Source organism: Paramormyrops kingsleyae, chromosome 1, assembly GCF_048594095.1.
Source record: "Paramormyrops kingsleyae isolate MSU_618 chromosome 1, PKINGS_0.4, whole genome shotgun sequence".
Classification (NCBI taxonomy): Eukaryota; Metazoa; Chordata; class Actinopteri; order Osteoglossiformes; family Mormyridae; genus Paramormyrops; species Paramormyrops kingsleyae.
Window position 1 is genome coordinate 68,395,445 of NC_132797.1, and position 17,105 is coordinate 68,412,549.

Genomic DNA, 17,105 nt, shown 5'->3' on the forward strand with positions numbered 1-17,105 from the left:
AAATATTGAATACGTACGCTTTCTTCAGTGCACAGTACTGTACTGATATGATTAACGCACAGTGCAGAAATACATTGTATATCAGATGGTGCAGTACTACATGCTGATTAACACACAGTGCAATAGCAAATGCTTTCTAAAGCTATAATCTTTAAATTTACATACATTGCATGAGTACATGTTTTCTACATTTACATTCTTTAATTTCTTATAGGATATGAAATTACATGGGAATATATACCATAATATCTTATAAAATAGGTGTCAAGTCATAACACTTTATTACATTACATTATTTCTTTTATCTCATTAACTTTAACTTGTTGATTATGCTAATAGAATTGAATCTCTTTAGGCCTACTGAATACACACACAAAATCCTTTTTTTATATATATAAAGTAGGCCTATTGGAACATGGTTGCATGTCAGGCTCATAAGAGAAATCAGCTGGTTAAGTTGGCGCCCCTCTGTAGCCAATAGGATTGCTAAACATTTCACACGGGGCTTCGACCCCAAATGCCCCCGTCTAAAGACGCCTCGCGCCATCATACTCATCACAAGGTATTCGAGTCGCTGTGGAGGTACACCCACCGTGTACCGTTAGGCTGCGGGTACTGATCAGTTTTTATATTTAAGTAATTTCATTATACGTACGATAGACGGCAAACGGTGTATCTGACTCGAAGAAATTAGCAGCATAATTCATGCCATAAAGAGTATTATAAGGACTTATATTTCAACGTACAACCTTATATCCTCATGTCATTTGAATGATTTCATTTTGTGAATTGATGTGACCTGGCAGGACATAACGTAAAATGCAAGCATGCATATTGTGGTTTTCAGAAACGCCCATTCCACTTAGTCCATCCCATAACAATCATGTTGAAACAGGACTTATAAAAATTATTTTAAATCATTTTTATATGACCCCATAACCCAGCATAATTTACATACATCTAAATGCATTTTAGAAAAGAAAAAAAATGCTTTGTTAGTAAGTTGATCATTCTTGCAATAAATAACTATAAGAATAAATCGATGGCCCTGGATTTCTAAGCAGTCTGTCGTGGGTTTTTTGAGTCGTCTTCTTGCGGAGGGTTTGATTAACTCAGGACGCTTTCAAAAGTTCGGTCGCTTCAAGTTAAAATAACCAGGCAAAGAGGCGGAATTGTGCGGCTTTAAAGTCAAGATATGCGTGTCCAGGACTCCAAAGGTGTACATTTCTCTGTTTTGTTGGCTTAACTACATAAGCAGAAAATACTCTTCGGCCCAACAATCGCGAAACACGGGCTTCTCCGCCATCGGACTAAAAAGTCTTTTCATCTGGGAATATCCACCGTCCCGGTACAGTAATGCCGGTCAGTACCTGGTCTTTTAACCTTTTTATTGGCATAGACCCCGTAAATAGCTTGTGTGTTAAAAATGAAAATAAATAATTTCCCGAGTTTGTTTTACTTGTTTAAATTCACTCAGATGTTGCTCCGCAATCATAGTGCATTCAGTCGTTTTTATTATACCATGAAGATACTCCTACTTACATCGCGTACGGGAAATTGTGATTATAATGTGTGTGAGTGTTTATTTTTTGATCTCTTTTTTGCATTAATCGTAACTTCAGAGCAGTGGAAAAGTGCTCCTTGTGTTCGTTGGAGTCGCTGTCGTCGTCACATTAACAGCAATCCTTGCTACAATAATTGCAAACAGTAAGTGTATGGTCTTTGTACCTATATAATCTATATTTACCATTGTAATCCTTACAGTTAATAATTCATGTTCAGCTGTTTTGACTATAACACCTATGACACACCCGGTAATGAAACTAAATTTCAACATTATCTGACATGCCCTGGGTGATTTTATATTATTTTAATTATAGTCTTAAGTCTGATCATGTTCCGACATGTACAATCCTCTTTACCTTTACTTACAAAATACTTCAAACTGAACGTAATTTTGAACTGCAAGAATTTTAGCAATTTCTTAAATATAGTGGATAGTGGATTATTATGAATCATACTGTAGGTAGTTACTTCCACCGAACTCGGTTTAAATCCAGAAAACAACATTGCAGAATTAGTTCAGACCCAAGGCATTTGTCAAATGATTGCACTGGTGCGTGATATTGACTTGGCGCCACCAAGTGACAGCTTTTAGTTATTGAAATATTATTAGTACATACAGCGACAACAATTATTTTATTACCATATACTGCTACGAATGCATATTTTTTTAAGATGGCCTATTTCACTAGCAGGCTGCTGGAATTAAGCATATTCTTTAGACCGTGTTACAAATGGTTCATCTATTACCGCATGGCAGTGATGATGGGAGTGATTTTGAGGTATTTAGTTAAGACATGTAATATGTGAAGTATTATTATTATTACTTCAGAAGACAGTGAAAGGGACTCCAAGAGAACCTTCACACTCGAAGACTACTTCAATGACACCATCAGATATAAGACGTACAATCTGCGATGGATATCAGGTAATGTGGTAGGACAGTGCTTTAATGAGCGTGACCAGTGTAAGAAGCGTTAGCCTGCTCTCATCTAAATCATCATCCAAATCTCATCTATTAACATGATTATTTTTGACAGACAATGAATATCTACATAAAACAAGAGAAGGCAGTGTTTTTCTCCACAATGTCAACACAAGAAATGCCACAGAATTTTTGAACAACAAAACATTTGTAAGCTGTTTATTATTATTATTGTTATTAATAATAATAATATAATAATAACAACAATAATAATAATTGGGTATGTTGGCAAAGGCCAACGCATCTTATTATTATTAATATTAATATTGATTTTAATATTAATATTATTATACTTTACCCATACTATAGTATATTATTATATATGCACTATATGTTAAATAGGCACAAGTGGATGCCACTGACTATTTGATGTCTGCTGACCGCAAATATGTTTGTTTGGAGAGCAATTATACAAAGGTAAGTACATCGATACAATGATGCACATTTTTGTACTGGCATTAGTGCTTAAACAGTCCACTAGCGCATACCCATGTGGCTGACAGCTTTGTTTGTGATTCCATAGCAATGGAGACACTCATTCACAGCCTCTTACTCTCTCTACAACCTGGAAACTTCGTAAGTGTCGAGCATTTATTTGCAGTGCCTCCAGTTTGTGATTGCTTGCATGATAATTACATTTGTCTCTGATTCTGGGGCTTTGGGACTGTGCTTGATACGGCCGCTCTCCCTTATAGCGGATAAACAGCTTGGTGTCAGAAAGATACAAAATATATGATGCACTGTGTTCCGATTAGTGCAGAACACCTTCTTCATTATTTTCTTTCTTCCTGAAACTGTTTGCAAACTTGCCAAGATAAATAGCTGGATTTTTAATTACTTAAAAATTAGTTTTCCCATGTATATTTGTAGGTCCAACCTTGACCTAGGAATCTTCTGTCTCGAATATCTTCATGACCACTGTTCTACAGGCCTGCACACACTTTTCGACATATGTGCTCTTATTTTAAAAAGTGCACATTCTACTTAAATGAATTAACAAATTCAGTTTTCAAGGGCCATAAGCAGTGTAGTAACCAAGAGTGTTTATCTTTCAGGGAATTTGTCACACCATCACACATTCCAGAGGAAGTGCAATACCTTTTATGGGCTCCAGTTGGAAATAAGCTGGTAGGAGTTGATTGCTGCAACATATTTGTGGTCTGGACTGTAGTTTTATTGGACCCGTAACTCCTGGATGTGATTTTATCAACGGTGCTAGACAATAGTTCTGGTGTTAACAAAATATGTCATTTTGGTTAAAAAAAAAAAGCAAATTTATTCAGTTTCATGTTTATGTTTTATGTGCCATCAATCTGATGTCACATCTCAGGCATGTTTTCCCTTACAGGCTTATGTGTGGAAATATAATATTTACATTAAAGATTCTGCAACGTCTAGTGAAAAACAAATAACTAAAAATGGAGAGAAGAATAAAATTCTCAATGGTATTCCAGACTGGGTATATGAGGGTGAGTATAATGTAAAGTAATCTTTCCTGTACAACTGTGGATTAGAATGTTTATACAACATTAGCATCATTATTAATGTAATGTAATGCAATCAGCATTCCTGATGTGTAAATAATAAACTGATTTGTTTTAAAACACCACAAACTAATTGAACTAATTTTCCAGAGTAAATTCATCATTTGAATATTAAGGTGTTTTTCTAGATTGAAGTTTACATCCAAATATTCCAATTTATTTTTAGAGGAGATGTTCTCTTCGAATGATGCAATGTGGTGGTCACCCGGTGGCAAGTATCTGGCCTACGTTGAGTTCAATGACACAGAGGTCCACACCATTGAGTATTCCTGGTTTGGCTCTGGGCAATACCCAGAAACAGTGGCCATTCCGTACCCTAAGGTAAGGCGTTTATGTGCAACTTTGTCTGTGTGAAAGCTGATGGATCTTAGAAAACGTGCTACATGTATACATGAATTGCAAAAATAGATGAAAGATGTTCTAAAGTTAAAATACTGTAAGTTGTGCCTAATGAAACATGTACAGGAATACCCATCCATCCATCCATCCATCCATCCATGTGCCATAAACACGTATCCAGTACAGGAATGCATGATTTACATCCTCCTCTAGTTTCTATATTCTAAGTTCAGTATTCCTGTGGAGAATAAATTGTGAAGCATCGTGAGAAGCTTTCCTGGAAGACGTGCTGAATATAATGAAACGACAGAGCAATCGGCTTGAGGGTTCGGAATCTGATGTACTGTATTTCTGTTATGCAGGCTGGGTCCTCAATTCCTAAGGTGAAGCTGTTCGTTGCCGATTCCACAGGTACATCAGGAATCACGCAAGTTGTAGTGCCAAATTCAGTAGGGGAAAGGTAGAGTATGGAGCTGCTGCTTTTTACAGTAACGCTGGCCGTACACTTCAAACGACGTCCAGACAAAACGAAATCGAACACGTCAGTGACAAAAATCTGTCTCATACTTAAAACGACGCTTCCACCTTAGTCGTTCTTTGTCACGCCACGACCCTAGAGGGCACAGAACGTTTTCAATGTAGCAGACCCACATTCACAGTGCAAATAATGTGGATAATTCCAATAGAGAAGATGAGAGCTCTTTTAAAATGGAAGTTACTGCCTTTATTAACAGCTACATGACACTCACAGTTACACTGTAACAAAGCACACACATTCCATGACAAGCATTAACACATATCTGTCATTTATTATTAACGTAAATCCACAAATACACATATTAATTTACACAATTTAAAGTGCAGTGTGGTGTAAATCCTGCCGGTAACTATATAGGACAGTGGGAGGGATCAGGACAAACAAGAAAGTTTGCCTTGGCAACTCTGCAGAGGTGGTGTGCCGAAACGGTGGTTACCACGGTGATTACGCATCAAACGATATCTTATTGCAAAAACAATGCTGATTCCGTCGATTTCGTCTGAAGTATCCAGCCAGCATTAACGCAAATCTAACAGAATGCCTGCTCCAATGTATAAAAAAACTCTCTCCCTTTGAGCCGTTTTAATTTGCGGTTCCTGAGATATATCTGTTTAGTGGTTTTTGTCTTTGCATTTTTTCCTCGTATAGCGACCACTACTTGAGCTCTGTGACCTGGGTGACTGATGAGCGCGTCGCTGTTCAGTGGGCCAAGAGGAGCCAGAACTATGTCCTCATGCAGACCTATGACTTTGACGGAAGAGCGTGGAACGCGAAGTCGGTGTGTTTCTTCCCCTATATGCTCCGCAGGCATCCCAGCATGCCTCAAGTCACGGGTTTTATTTGACACGGGTTTTATTTCACTGTATACAGAGTATACAGTGAAATACAGCTCTACAGGCAGATTACAATGTGCAATTAAAAATGACAAAATATAAATATATATAATGTATATATACAGTGCATGCATATATACGTCATACATACTGTATGTACACATGCATATGAATATACACATAATCAACTTTAGGTAGAAAAAAAATGGTATATGGAGATATTTGTTTACACTTATTATGGATCATTCTCCATCATTCTCTGACTGTCAGAGCCTCCTTGATAAGTGCTTATTGAATGAGACGTGAGTCGCTACAAGGTGTGTGCAATAGAGAAGGCAAGGCAAAAGGTTATTACTGTTGGGGCAGAAATGCTGATATCAAACGTTATTTCAAGGAAAGACCAGGCATTTGCCAGACATATAGGTCAGGCAATGACTATGATTAGATAGATAGATAGATAGAGAGATAGATAGATAAATATAGAGATAGATACTGTAGATAGATAGATAGAACTTTATTAATCCCAAAGATATCTACAATTAACTGCCTGTTTTGTTTCTTCATTTAGCATAAGACATTTCCTATGATTCTTCACATTTATTGCCATAAAGCACAAAAGAAAATTACATTTGTTGTTTCTGTCGCCACGCCCGCAAACCTTTCAATATGGCCACTACTCCAACATGCAGAGAACTATATTTGTATTGAAGGCCTGGTGTCCACTTCTGTGGCTTAGAACTCTCTGCCCCTAATCAGAAGGTCACCAGTTCACATCCCGTCATCAGCAAAGTTATTCTGCAATTGTGCCGTGAGCAAGACTCTTAACCTCAATCGTCCCAGGGACCGGCTGACCCTGCTGTCTTATAAAGGCATCTGACAGATAACTTATTTGTTAAATTGCTATGTGAACGTTTTTCAGTGTGAAATTTAGAACCAGTCACCCCTTTTATTTGTTGCCAGAGTCATGAAGAAACAAGCAAGACAGGCTGGGTTGGACATGTAAGTAATTTTAAAATTCTATTAACATGAAAATGAACAGATGACCAAATATCAGCCTTTAACTAAACATATTGAATGCAACTGTATCACAGTGGTAATATTTTCTCAACTAACTTTGTGCCTTTTTTTCAGTATTCACCCCTGCATCCATTTTTTGCTGCAGACAACTTGAGCTTTTACAAAGTGATGAGTGACTCTGACGGCTATAAACACATACATTATGTTAATGCTGTAAGTGTTTCACCAATAGAATATAATGCATCTATTCAATATTCAGTTACTTGGTTGCTTTGCATTATGGGCAGTCAGTCACAAAGTGTGTCTCAACTGTTTTTAGGGTATGGCGACACCTATTACATCCGGACAATGGGAGGTCATCTACATTTCAAAGCTAACGAAAGATGCTATGTAAGTAGCCATATTGTAGCAGCTAGCGGGGAGGATTGAAGTATGAAAATACTCATTCTAGAGTATTATATAGTAACCACATTATTTCCTTGATTGTCTTACTGAGTATTTCATTAATGTTCACCCCATTCATATTTTTGCCCCCAACAATGTGACCACCACTGCTAATATTGTAGCTCCGTGCGCCTAAAATTAATCTTGAGCAGTAATTTATAGTCTTTTTTTTTTTTCCTTCCTTTTTTGTAGATACTATGTCAGTAATGAGTACCGCAAACGTCCAGGGCAGAGGAACGTTTACAAGTAAGGCATCGCTTACATTATCTTTGTCGTTGAAGCTCGGTATCTGGTCGACTGCATCCTAAACTGGCATCTGTCTGTCAGGATCAGGATCGGTGGCAGCCATTCTGCTCCTGAGTGCCTCACTTGTGACCTGCAAGAAGACAGGTGTCAGTACAACTCGGCCTACTTCAGTCAAGACGCTGCCTACTACCGCCTGTCCTGTTATGGTGCTTTGATCCAACAATGCGTTTAATTCAAAAATCCACATGTCGAAATCATTTTATTGAGTCGATCTGACTATTAAAGTCTGTTAATAGTTCTGGTCTTTATGCTAATGCGGTGGTTCATTTGTCTATGATCTGCAAATTAATATAAGCTCATTAATTAAATCAAAATGAATATTAAGTTTGTTTTACCTACATACATTTTTTTGTGTTTGAAAGGACCTGGACTCCCGTTATTTACCCTAAGAGATAACAGAGGATCAGGCTCAGGTACTGTATGTACAGTAGCATAAGCTAAATAAAACGCCATGTTATTAGTGCATTAGCAATGTTACAGATCAACAATAATCCAGCATTTTTGTTGGTTTGGTTTTAGAGATTGAGGTTCTTGAAAAAAACGATGCTCTGGGAAACATTCTGACAGAATTCCAGATGCCAACCATGCGATATGGAACCTTTAGCATTGGAGGGTTTGGTAAGATTCTCCAGTTGATTTAAACTCTGACCATATAGCAGAGGTGGAATGTTCACATCCAGAAAGTACAAATCCTGATCGAGATTCTGGTTTAACCAACCAGTTGACTATAAAGTGTCCCAGTCACAAAGTACACAACTGGTTGGTTGAAAGAAAAACTTGGTCTGGATTTGTACTTTCTGGACCTTAACTTTTAACCACTGCTAATCACACAGGAAAAACCCAGAAATGCTTTGCTGATCATGTATTAGATTAGATCTTTACTTTTGGGACCTGAACTATCCACCTCTGCTGTATAGGCAGCATTCCTCCAGAAAGCGTTTCTTCTGTCTGGACCTTCGGGCTTCCTGATGGCATGTTCATTGCTATGATGATGGAGTCCATCCACCTTGCGGTGCATCATTCTCTTCCTCCTTTGCCTTCAGCTTTTCCACTTGTGGTTGTCTACAGTTCACAGTGTCTTCTTATAAAATGCCTAAAGTAAGACAGCTTTAGCCTGGTCAGTTCAGGCTTGATTATATTCTTAGATTTACACCAATACCAAAGTCTAAAGGCACCGATGATCTTGTTGTCCAGCAACTACATTGTACTACTTTCATATCCATAGAGACACAAAATGCAGTCTTCTGAAAAATGATTTGGTCTTTGTCTATAGAGATATGTGTCAGGTCTTTGTCTATATGTCTCAGTGTCATTCCTGGTACCATTTTGCGTGTTTGTTTCTAAGTTGTTATTCTTGTGGCTTTTCTTCAGACCTCCACTACCAGATGATGCTACCACCTCATTTTGATGAATCAAAGAAGTATCCCCTTCTCATTGATGTGTAAGGGCTTTACATACCCATGTTTATATGTCTTACATGTATATTCTGTTTATTACAAAATGACATATGAGGAACGATATTTGAATTATATAACCCATGCATTATAGAGCTGACATCATAGTGCTGACATCATAGAGTTTACAGTAAAGTTACTGTCAGTTGACTTGACTTGATTGCTGGTTCAAAATGGAAACTTAGTTATTTAATCTGCCCCCTGATGTCCCTTTCCATAGGTATGCTGGGCCATGTAGTCAAAGAGTAAATTATCAATTCAAGCTGAACTGGGGAACATATCTTGCCAGCACAGAGAAGGTTATTGTCGCTAGCTTTGACGGAAGAGGAAGTGGTTACCAAGGTGATAGAATAATGCACTCAATCTACCACCGTCTGGGAACATATGAGGTGGAAGATCAAATATCAGCCGTGAGGTGAGATAAATCACCAGGGAGAGAAACTCCTGTCCAGGAACATATTCCTAACATATTGTCAATTTACAATGCAATTGCTGAAGGCCTAATATCCAATTGATCATTTTTGTCCAACTATGAAGATCAATATATAAAAATTATATAAATATATAAAAAAGTTACATTTTAACGTAGGTCTATACATAACTTTAGAGATTCACACTTGATGTCAGGATGAATTTGAACTATAAAAATGACCTTATATCTTCCGTTTTATCTCTTGCAAACAGTGTGTGTTATAAAAACCAGCATTTATTCATATAGTCAAGAAAAGCCGCAACAATTAAACAGCAAGTTTATTTCTGATTATACTGCTGAGCCCCAGATTTCAAAATGTTTATAACAAAAGCCCTGTTTTTTGTTTCTTTTTTAGGAAATTCATTGATATGGGGTTTATAGATACAGAAAGAATAGCTATTTGGGGATGGGTAAGTTTGATAGTATGTAGAAAGTCTGTTTTTTTATGAATGAAATGGCTAAGCGCAGAATAATTAAGCTGGATGCTGAACAGCGGATTCCTTTCCAGTCTTACGGCGGGTACGTCACCTCGATGGCTTTGGGGTCCGGGAGCGGACTTTTCAAATGCGGAGTGGCAGTCGCTCCCGTATCTAGCTGGGAATATTATGGTATGTTTGATATTCCTGATTCTCGTAGGCTGCTGCCTCAAATGACATATCGGTTAATAAAACGTTAAATTCAGGGTTGCTTGGTAAACTTTTCAGACGCAGTTTACACCGAGCGTTATATGAGCCGGCCGTCCGACAATGCTGAGTACTACAAAGTGAGTCCATCAAGATTTTAAAGACTAAAGGGAATTTTATCGACAACGCAATATTCCTTCGGTGGCGTTTAATATTAATTGTCCATAATTTTTCTAGAACTCCACAGTAACACGTAGAGCCAAGAACTTCAAATCTGTGGACTACCTTCTGATTCACGGCACAGCAGATGGTAAGCGCTGTTCTTATAACGACTGCTGCCAGCACTCCTACTTTTCAGTTATGAAACATGCATCATCCCTGTAGTTTGTGTGTCTTACAGACATGAGCTTTTAAGATCAAGACCCAAGAGGGTCTACTAGTGTAACACACACCCTAAAAAAGTGTATACTTGCAAAATTGTAAGTCACATAGCATTGAGGGATCAATAGGATGATTCCAATTACCATAACCAACAAAAACCAGTAAGATATTACTGTGCCATTCCATTTCGATAATCCCATTTAATAGTTTGCAAGAAATATTGTAGTACATAAAATTTGCTTGCATCATTTAGAAAGGGTAACAAACAACCTTTATGAAAAAATGCAACAACTCATGTAGTAATATCTTTTTTTCTTGCAGATAATGTGCATTTCCAGCAAGCTGCACAGATATCTAAAGCTCTAGTTGAGGAGCAGGTGGACTTTGAAGCCATGGTAAATATCCACAGTGACGAAAAGGCCACCAGGTCCACTGACTGCAGATGGGCAGCAGGAACTGAGCAGGGCACCGTAACTGGCAGAGCTGGGAGGCTTTAATAAATCAAATAGGAAGCAGGAATGAAATTGAAATTAGTAAATAAAATCCCACAGACCTTACAGCTCTCTGTAATTAAACCAAATGACCTACTAGATGTGCAATAATAAGCCATGCAAATTTGCACTCAAATATTATTTTTACATTTTGAATATTAATATTTAATATTTTTAAATATTATTTTAATACTGTATTTCCCAACCCAGTCCTCGGGGACACAGCCGGTCCACGTTTTTGATCCCTCCCAGCTCCCGGTAAAAACGTGGACTGTCTGCGGGTTCCCGAGGACTGGACTGGGAAACATTGTTCTAATACATTATGTCAGCTTTGTATATTTACAGTCTCATTCTGATAAATGCTCAACATTATATTATGGGTGCAATTTCTTTCCTATTTTTCAGTCCTGGTCACATTTGGATTGGGAGATGGTCTTTGACATCTTATGCTAATAACTGTTCCTGTCTCTTTACAGTGGTACGCTGACAAGAACCATCAGCTAGGCGGCTCCGCCTTCCGCCACGTCTTCACCCACATAAGCCATTTCCTCCAGAAATGCTTTGTCAAAACCAAGCGGGCCGGCAGTTGAGGCATCCAGCCGGGTTGCCCAGCCCCATGCACCCCGTCCATATATAACTCATCACCAAATCTGCCTATTTTATAATACTGTGCTAATTTGCAAATGGGTTGATGGGGTTTATTTTAGTGTGTTTAGAGTTTATGAACTAGTTTTTTTTTTTTGTTCTATTTGTAATTTGTAAAACGCTTACATCCACTAACAATTATAGTTTTACGCTGATAAGTGCAGTGTTAAATTAACAAGCCAAATGTTCGAACACTACCTGCTGTAGCTGTACTATTGCACAATAACTGGCCATTCTCAATGTTCTTTATTTTTCTATGTTCTGGTAAGATACCACATGTACTTTTTGTTTAAGAATCAATAAACTGCTACAGCTGTATTTGTTGTTCTGCATTCTTAGTTATTTACACTTACAGTAAAGGACACTTTTATCCAAAACAGGATACATTTCAGAGTGAACAGTGTCGCCCAATCCCCAGTGGTACATGGGGTTTAAGTGCTTTACCCACGGGCCTGACAGCAAAGTCATTTTGCCAAGCCTGGGGTTTGAACCAGCACCATTCTGATCTCAGGCATTTTTTTTTTTATTATTTATTAACTGATTGGCTGAGTGAAAATACATTATTGGGTAACACTTTACATTAACTGCACCTTCATAATGCTTTTATATTGCATTCATAAAACGTTCAGTACACCTTCATAATGTATTCATTCAGTATTCATAAAACATTCATAAATCATAAATTATGCTTATGTATGTATACCTTAATATCCTTTAACAGCTGTAAAATACATTAATAACATTATAATTGTATTATAACAATGTATATTAAAGCTGTTAGATGTTAGAGTATTAAGATGTACTTGCATGCTGCTTATGAATGTTCTACGAATGCATTATGAAGGTGCACTGACTGCTCTATGGATGCATAATGAATGCATTATGAAGGTGCACTTAATGTAAAGCATTACTCATTGATTCAGAATCTAAATTTCCTTAATCCACCAGCAAGGGAGTATAAGACTACAATAAAACAATGAATAGGATCAGATTGAATAAAAATCAAACTGAAATGCGGGTCTGGAGCCTATCCCTCGTACACCCTCGATGCGATGCTAGTCTATCACTGAGCATACACACGTACTGTATATAAAATGAGCAATTTAGAGACACCAATTAACTACATGTCTTTGGACTATGGGAAGAAACACCACACACGCTAAGATAGGGTTTAAATCCCAACCTGAAGTCACAGTGCTACCCAGTGAACTTATGAGGAGAGGTTAGCTGAGCTGAATCTGAGCCATTAGTTAAGTTCTCCCCAAACGAGTTTTTAATTATGAAGAGTATTTGAGAATAAGCACTTTAGCATTTATTTAATTGATCTTGTTTTGATCTATTTGCCTTTGTGCCACAGAAGATGTGCCACAGCTATTTTTATTAAATAAAAATGCAACACATTTTATCTGCATCACAAATGTGTAATAATGGGTTAATACATTTAAAATCCCCTGTAGAATGTGAAACAAAAAAAGCTTTTACGCTACATTAATTGTACTTTTTTGTTGCACTGAACAAATGTACAAGTTGACACCAGAGCCTGATTGATAGGGGGGGGGGGGGGACCCAGTCATGTTTTCCTACATAAAACCTACAATTAGTCAATCAGCTTCTCGATGGCAGCGAAAACCAGACATATTTCGGAAATAAGGCTTTTTCTTTGCTTTTTAACAGGATGCCATCCTGTTTGATTTCTACACGTAAGTAGCAGGTCTTATCACCTGTGGGGATGGGGATGTCCAGTCTAAACAAAGGAGCACTAAAATTATCCACTGTGCGCAGGAGAGCCTTGTCTAATGTATTGAAAGTAACGAATGAGCTAAACGACTTGCGAGGGGCGTACCACTTGGGTGGACTGTCATGGGAATGCACTATATAAGGATGGGCTCTCCACAAGGAGACTAGGAATCTGCTCTGGGGAGCCAGACAAGAGTAGCCAACAGAGGACTCTACGCGGTAGTGGTCTCTCGCTTCCTCTCTGACAGGGACACAGGTGAGCCTCCGGAAGAGTCTCAACCAAACCACTCGGACCGGGGAACCTGAGGCGGTAACGTAGCACGTGTGGAGAGAGAGTACTTATTACCGCACCTCTTTGGGGAGGAGAGGGCATAAATTCTTGCCCACTTGCCTGTTTGCTTTTGAAAAACAATGAAACTAACCTTTAGTTTAAAAAAAAAACACACAAATATAATTCAGGATTTTAGCAATTAAATTTTATCAGTTTACAACAAGTTACTCGTAGGTAATTTTTTCATAGCTGATCATTGCTGCATTCTTAATGATGCTCCGAAAGTTACCCGGGCAGGTGCCCCGGCGGCCCCCCCCAGGTTGCATGTTCCACTTGTGACAGTTCATGTTCCTCCGCGGCAGCTGAATTTCGCCAGGAAGCAAGATGGCTGGCATATGCTCAGTGGCTGGACTGCTGCTCCTCATTACCATCCAGAGCAGCTGGCAGCGCCCCCTGCAGGACACAGACGACAGCCCCAGGTGAGCTGCGCTCCTTCTCGGGCTTCGGACACACGTCAAAGGCCACATATGGGAACATTTATGTGCTTTTCACTGTGTCCTTAGCATATTCGTATATATTTATACATTACACGTGTTTCACATGTTGTTAAACATTGCATGCATATATGCAACTTTCCTTAAACATTACATGTATGAAACTTCACAAAATAAAATGTTAATTTGTATATTACCATCTTCATACAGCACACATATTTTGGATTTTCTTATAAAATATATGCGTAAAATGAAATAAGCATATTCGCACAGGATGAATTTTATTGTTTTTATTTGATGCTGATATATATTTAATGTGAATGATACATATTTAAAGTGATTCTTTAGTTAAGAATCTTAATTAACAAATTCAATAATTAGTATATTATAGTATATAAATACAAGAGTATAAAAATATAGTTATTATATAGTATATAAATACAAGAACACATATTATATGCTCTTTTTCATTTATATATTTATATAAATATGTCAAATGACTGCTTAGTTGTGAAACTTAATTCATTAAATTAAATGCTGCAGCTACCTGACAGAGGACACAATGTTAAACGAAGCAAAGGAGCTTACAGCTGCAAAGAGACACTCGCAAGGCACATTCACTAACGATTACAGTAAATATCTGGAGACAAAACGAGCGCAAGACTTCGTTCAGTGGTTGATGAACTCCAAAACGAATGGGTGAGTCTTTCACCGGGGAATCCTATGTTCATATGGGTTGACAAAACATTTTGTTTTGATTTGTGGATTTGGGTAAATTATAAATATCAATAAATAAAACAAAGTTGTAAATGTAAAATAAAAAATCTAATATATGGGGAATGCACTACGTAAGAAAAACAAGGTCATTGTGTATTGTTAGAATCTGGATTTTGTGGTAATTCATCATTTTCATAGGTCTGCTCTGTAATACTGAGTCATTTTAGACATTTAGAACAATCTGAACCACAATGACATGTAGGAAAACCTGACCCATGCCTTTGGTACTTTCCCGAAGCCACCCTAGTAAATTAAACTGTATTTCTTACTTAAAATGGCTTCTCCCAAATAATTATCAGATGTGACTTTCAGAAAATATCATATGAAAAAAGCAGGTGAATCTTCTTAAGACTGTTGGCACTAAAGAAAATACAGCACCTGATAAAACCAGGCAGGAAGACTCTACCTTTTCAAATTGTTTAAAATAATCCAAGGACAAATTTTCATTATGAAAGAAACATTAATTTTGACAGAAAAAAAATCATTGAGCACTGTACATAATACTGTACACACCCCCACTCCCCACTGTATTTTTGCACTGTAGGTCCCATACCTGAAATATTTGATCAGAACAGAATGGGTCTTACAGCTACTTAGCAGATGCTCTAGAGTCATAATACTGTGGCAAGCTTTTACAATAACAATTTACAGTATTTAAATACCACTTAAAAAACAGACAAAACTTTAACACAAAGACCCCTGTCATGTGTACTTTATTAGGCATTATCAAACTACAGGAGTGTCCCTGGCAGGTATAACCTCAGATACTCCATTCTTTCCTAGTGGTCCTGCGAGACGGCACACTGACGGCACCTACACCAGCGATTTCAGCTCATACCTGCAGGACCTGGCTGCTAAAGAATTTGTCTCATGGCTGAAATCAGGACAAGGCAGAAGACAGTAGGCTGTTTGCTTCTAAACGAGTGACCAGCTTCTCCCTCCCTGTCTAGATAAAAGATAAAATTAGCTCTTGCATAATTATCCTGTACGGTAACACCCTTTTTATGACCTGTACTGTTATTTCACTGGTCATTCAAATAAATATCGTGACTTTAAGCTCTGACTTTTTTTATATCCATGGTAATCAAGTCTGTGGTCCAGTTCTGCCAATGGTTAACGCTCAAAATTTGGTATATTAACCCTGTATTACACCTGGTCTGCACAAGCACACATCAAGCCAACGCTGTTTTTGATCCAATACTTATTACTTAAATGAATGTTTTTGATAAAGTACCACCTACACTATTGTCCAAAATTGTGGAAACACTTCCAGTTTTTAGAGATTGCTGAACTTTATTCAACTGTTGCTCCGGTTACTTATTTAATTGGCTATTGTATGATATTTGAAACATTCTTTGATTGTTTGTAAGCATTATTCGTGTGGCAAAGCGTATCGCCAAAAATGCCAGGTGTTTCCACAATTTTGGCCACTAGTCTAACTGTCAAGACTGTCACTTGGAGAATGACCCCAGAGCACAGCAGAAAATGCCCCGCTCTAAAGCAAAATATCTCGTCAATACTCAGTTTTGCAGAGGAATGGAGCCAGGTTGATGCAAAGCAGAGAAGACACGTAGATGGGAGCTTCACCAGTGATCTACACAAGATTCTAGACAGCATTGCTGCTAAGGAATACATACTATGGGTCATGAATTCTAAGCCTTCAGATGCAAGGTAACCGTGTGTTCATCTAAGACCACATTACAATACATATCTCAAAGATACTGAGTGTAAAACCTGGAATAGCATGTACTATGCAAATTTACAATGTAAATACATCCTTATTTACATGCAAATTAGTCAAATTAAACATGTTGTTACAATGTAAACATGATATATTTTATGAATCAATAACAGTATATTCATTTGTTTTTCAGTGCCCCCAAAAATGGGTATAAGTGAAAGAAGATGCACTATTCCTTGTTTAAGAGAACCTGTATTTTACCTGAAATGCCTTTAAAATCTGCATCCTACAAAAATACCTAAAGCCATATTGCTTAGCCATGCAACGAAACGACACAGTGACGGTACAATTCTTGAAAACTTTTATGTAATGTTTTAGTTTTATGTTATGAATAATGTATCTTCCAAAGATCCCATTAACAAAGATTTTTCTATGAGACATTATTTTGTATGTAGCTACTGAAGAAAAACGAACACCACTAAAAACTCAGGTTACTTCGCCGGGCTCGCT

The 17,105-nt window shown here is 37.6% G+C and overlaps 2 protein-coding genes across 3 annotated transcripts; both read left to right on the forward strand.

Moving 5' to 3' along the window:
• Positions 1-858: 858 nt before the first annotated feature.
• fap (fibroblast activation protein, alpha) lies at positions 859-11,953 on the forward strand. Of its 2 annotated transcripts, XM_023807973.2 has the most exons (26): positions 859-1,362; positions 1,623-1,707; positions 2,396-2,491; positions 2,604-2,698; positions 2,891-2,965; positions 3,072-3,124; positions 3,604-3,676; positions 3,897-4,017; positions 4,259-4,413; positions 4,794-4,891; positions 5,618-5,747; positions 6,763-6,801; positions 6,934-7,032; positions 7,139-7,209; positions 7,456-7,509; positions 7,591-7,715; positions 7,932-7,982; positions 8,089-8,187; positions 8,941-9,010; positions 9,244-9,438; positions 9,851-9,905; positions 10,004-10,103; positions 10,200-10,258; positions 10,356-10,428; positions 10,821-10,894; positions 11,467-11,953. In XM_023807973.2, exons 1-26 carry the CDS (start codon positions 1,357-1,359, stop codon positions 11,578-11,580), a joined length of 2,265 nt encoding a protein of 754 aa, XP_023663741.1. In that variant the 5' UTR covers positions 859-1,356; the 3' UTR covers positions 11,581-11,953. The 2 variants fall into 2 exon arrangements, with proteins under 2 accessions (XP_023663741.1, XP_072574482.1); XM_072718381.1 differs by lacking the exons at positions 859-1,362; positions 1,623-1,707; positions 2,396-2,491; positions 3,072-3,124 and having other exon boundaries at positions 2,605-2,698.
• Positions 11,954-13,556: 1,603 nt separating this feature from the next.
• Positions 13,557-16,842, forward strand: gcgb (glucagon b). The gene is made up of 6 exons (XM_072700998.1): positions 13,557-13,627; positions 14,002-14,122; positions 14,681-14,836; positions 15,698-15,814; positions 16,439-16,585; positions 16,789-16,842. The coding sequence occupies exons 2-6, from the start codon at positions 14,028-14,030 to the stop codon at positions 16,811-16,813; spliced, it is 540 nt and encodes a 179-aa protein (XP_072557099.1). The 5' UTR covers positions 13,557-13,627; positions 14,002-14,027; the 3' UTR covers positions 16,814-16,842.
• The last annotated feature ends 263 nt before the right edge of the window (positions 16,843-17,105 follow it).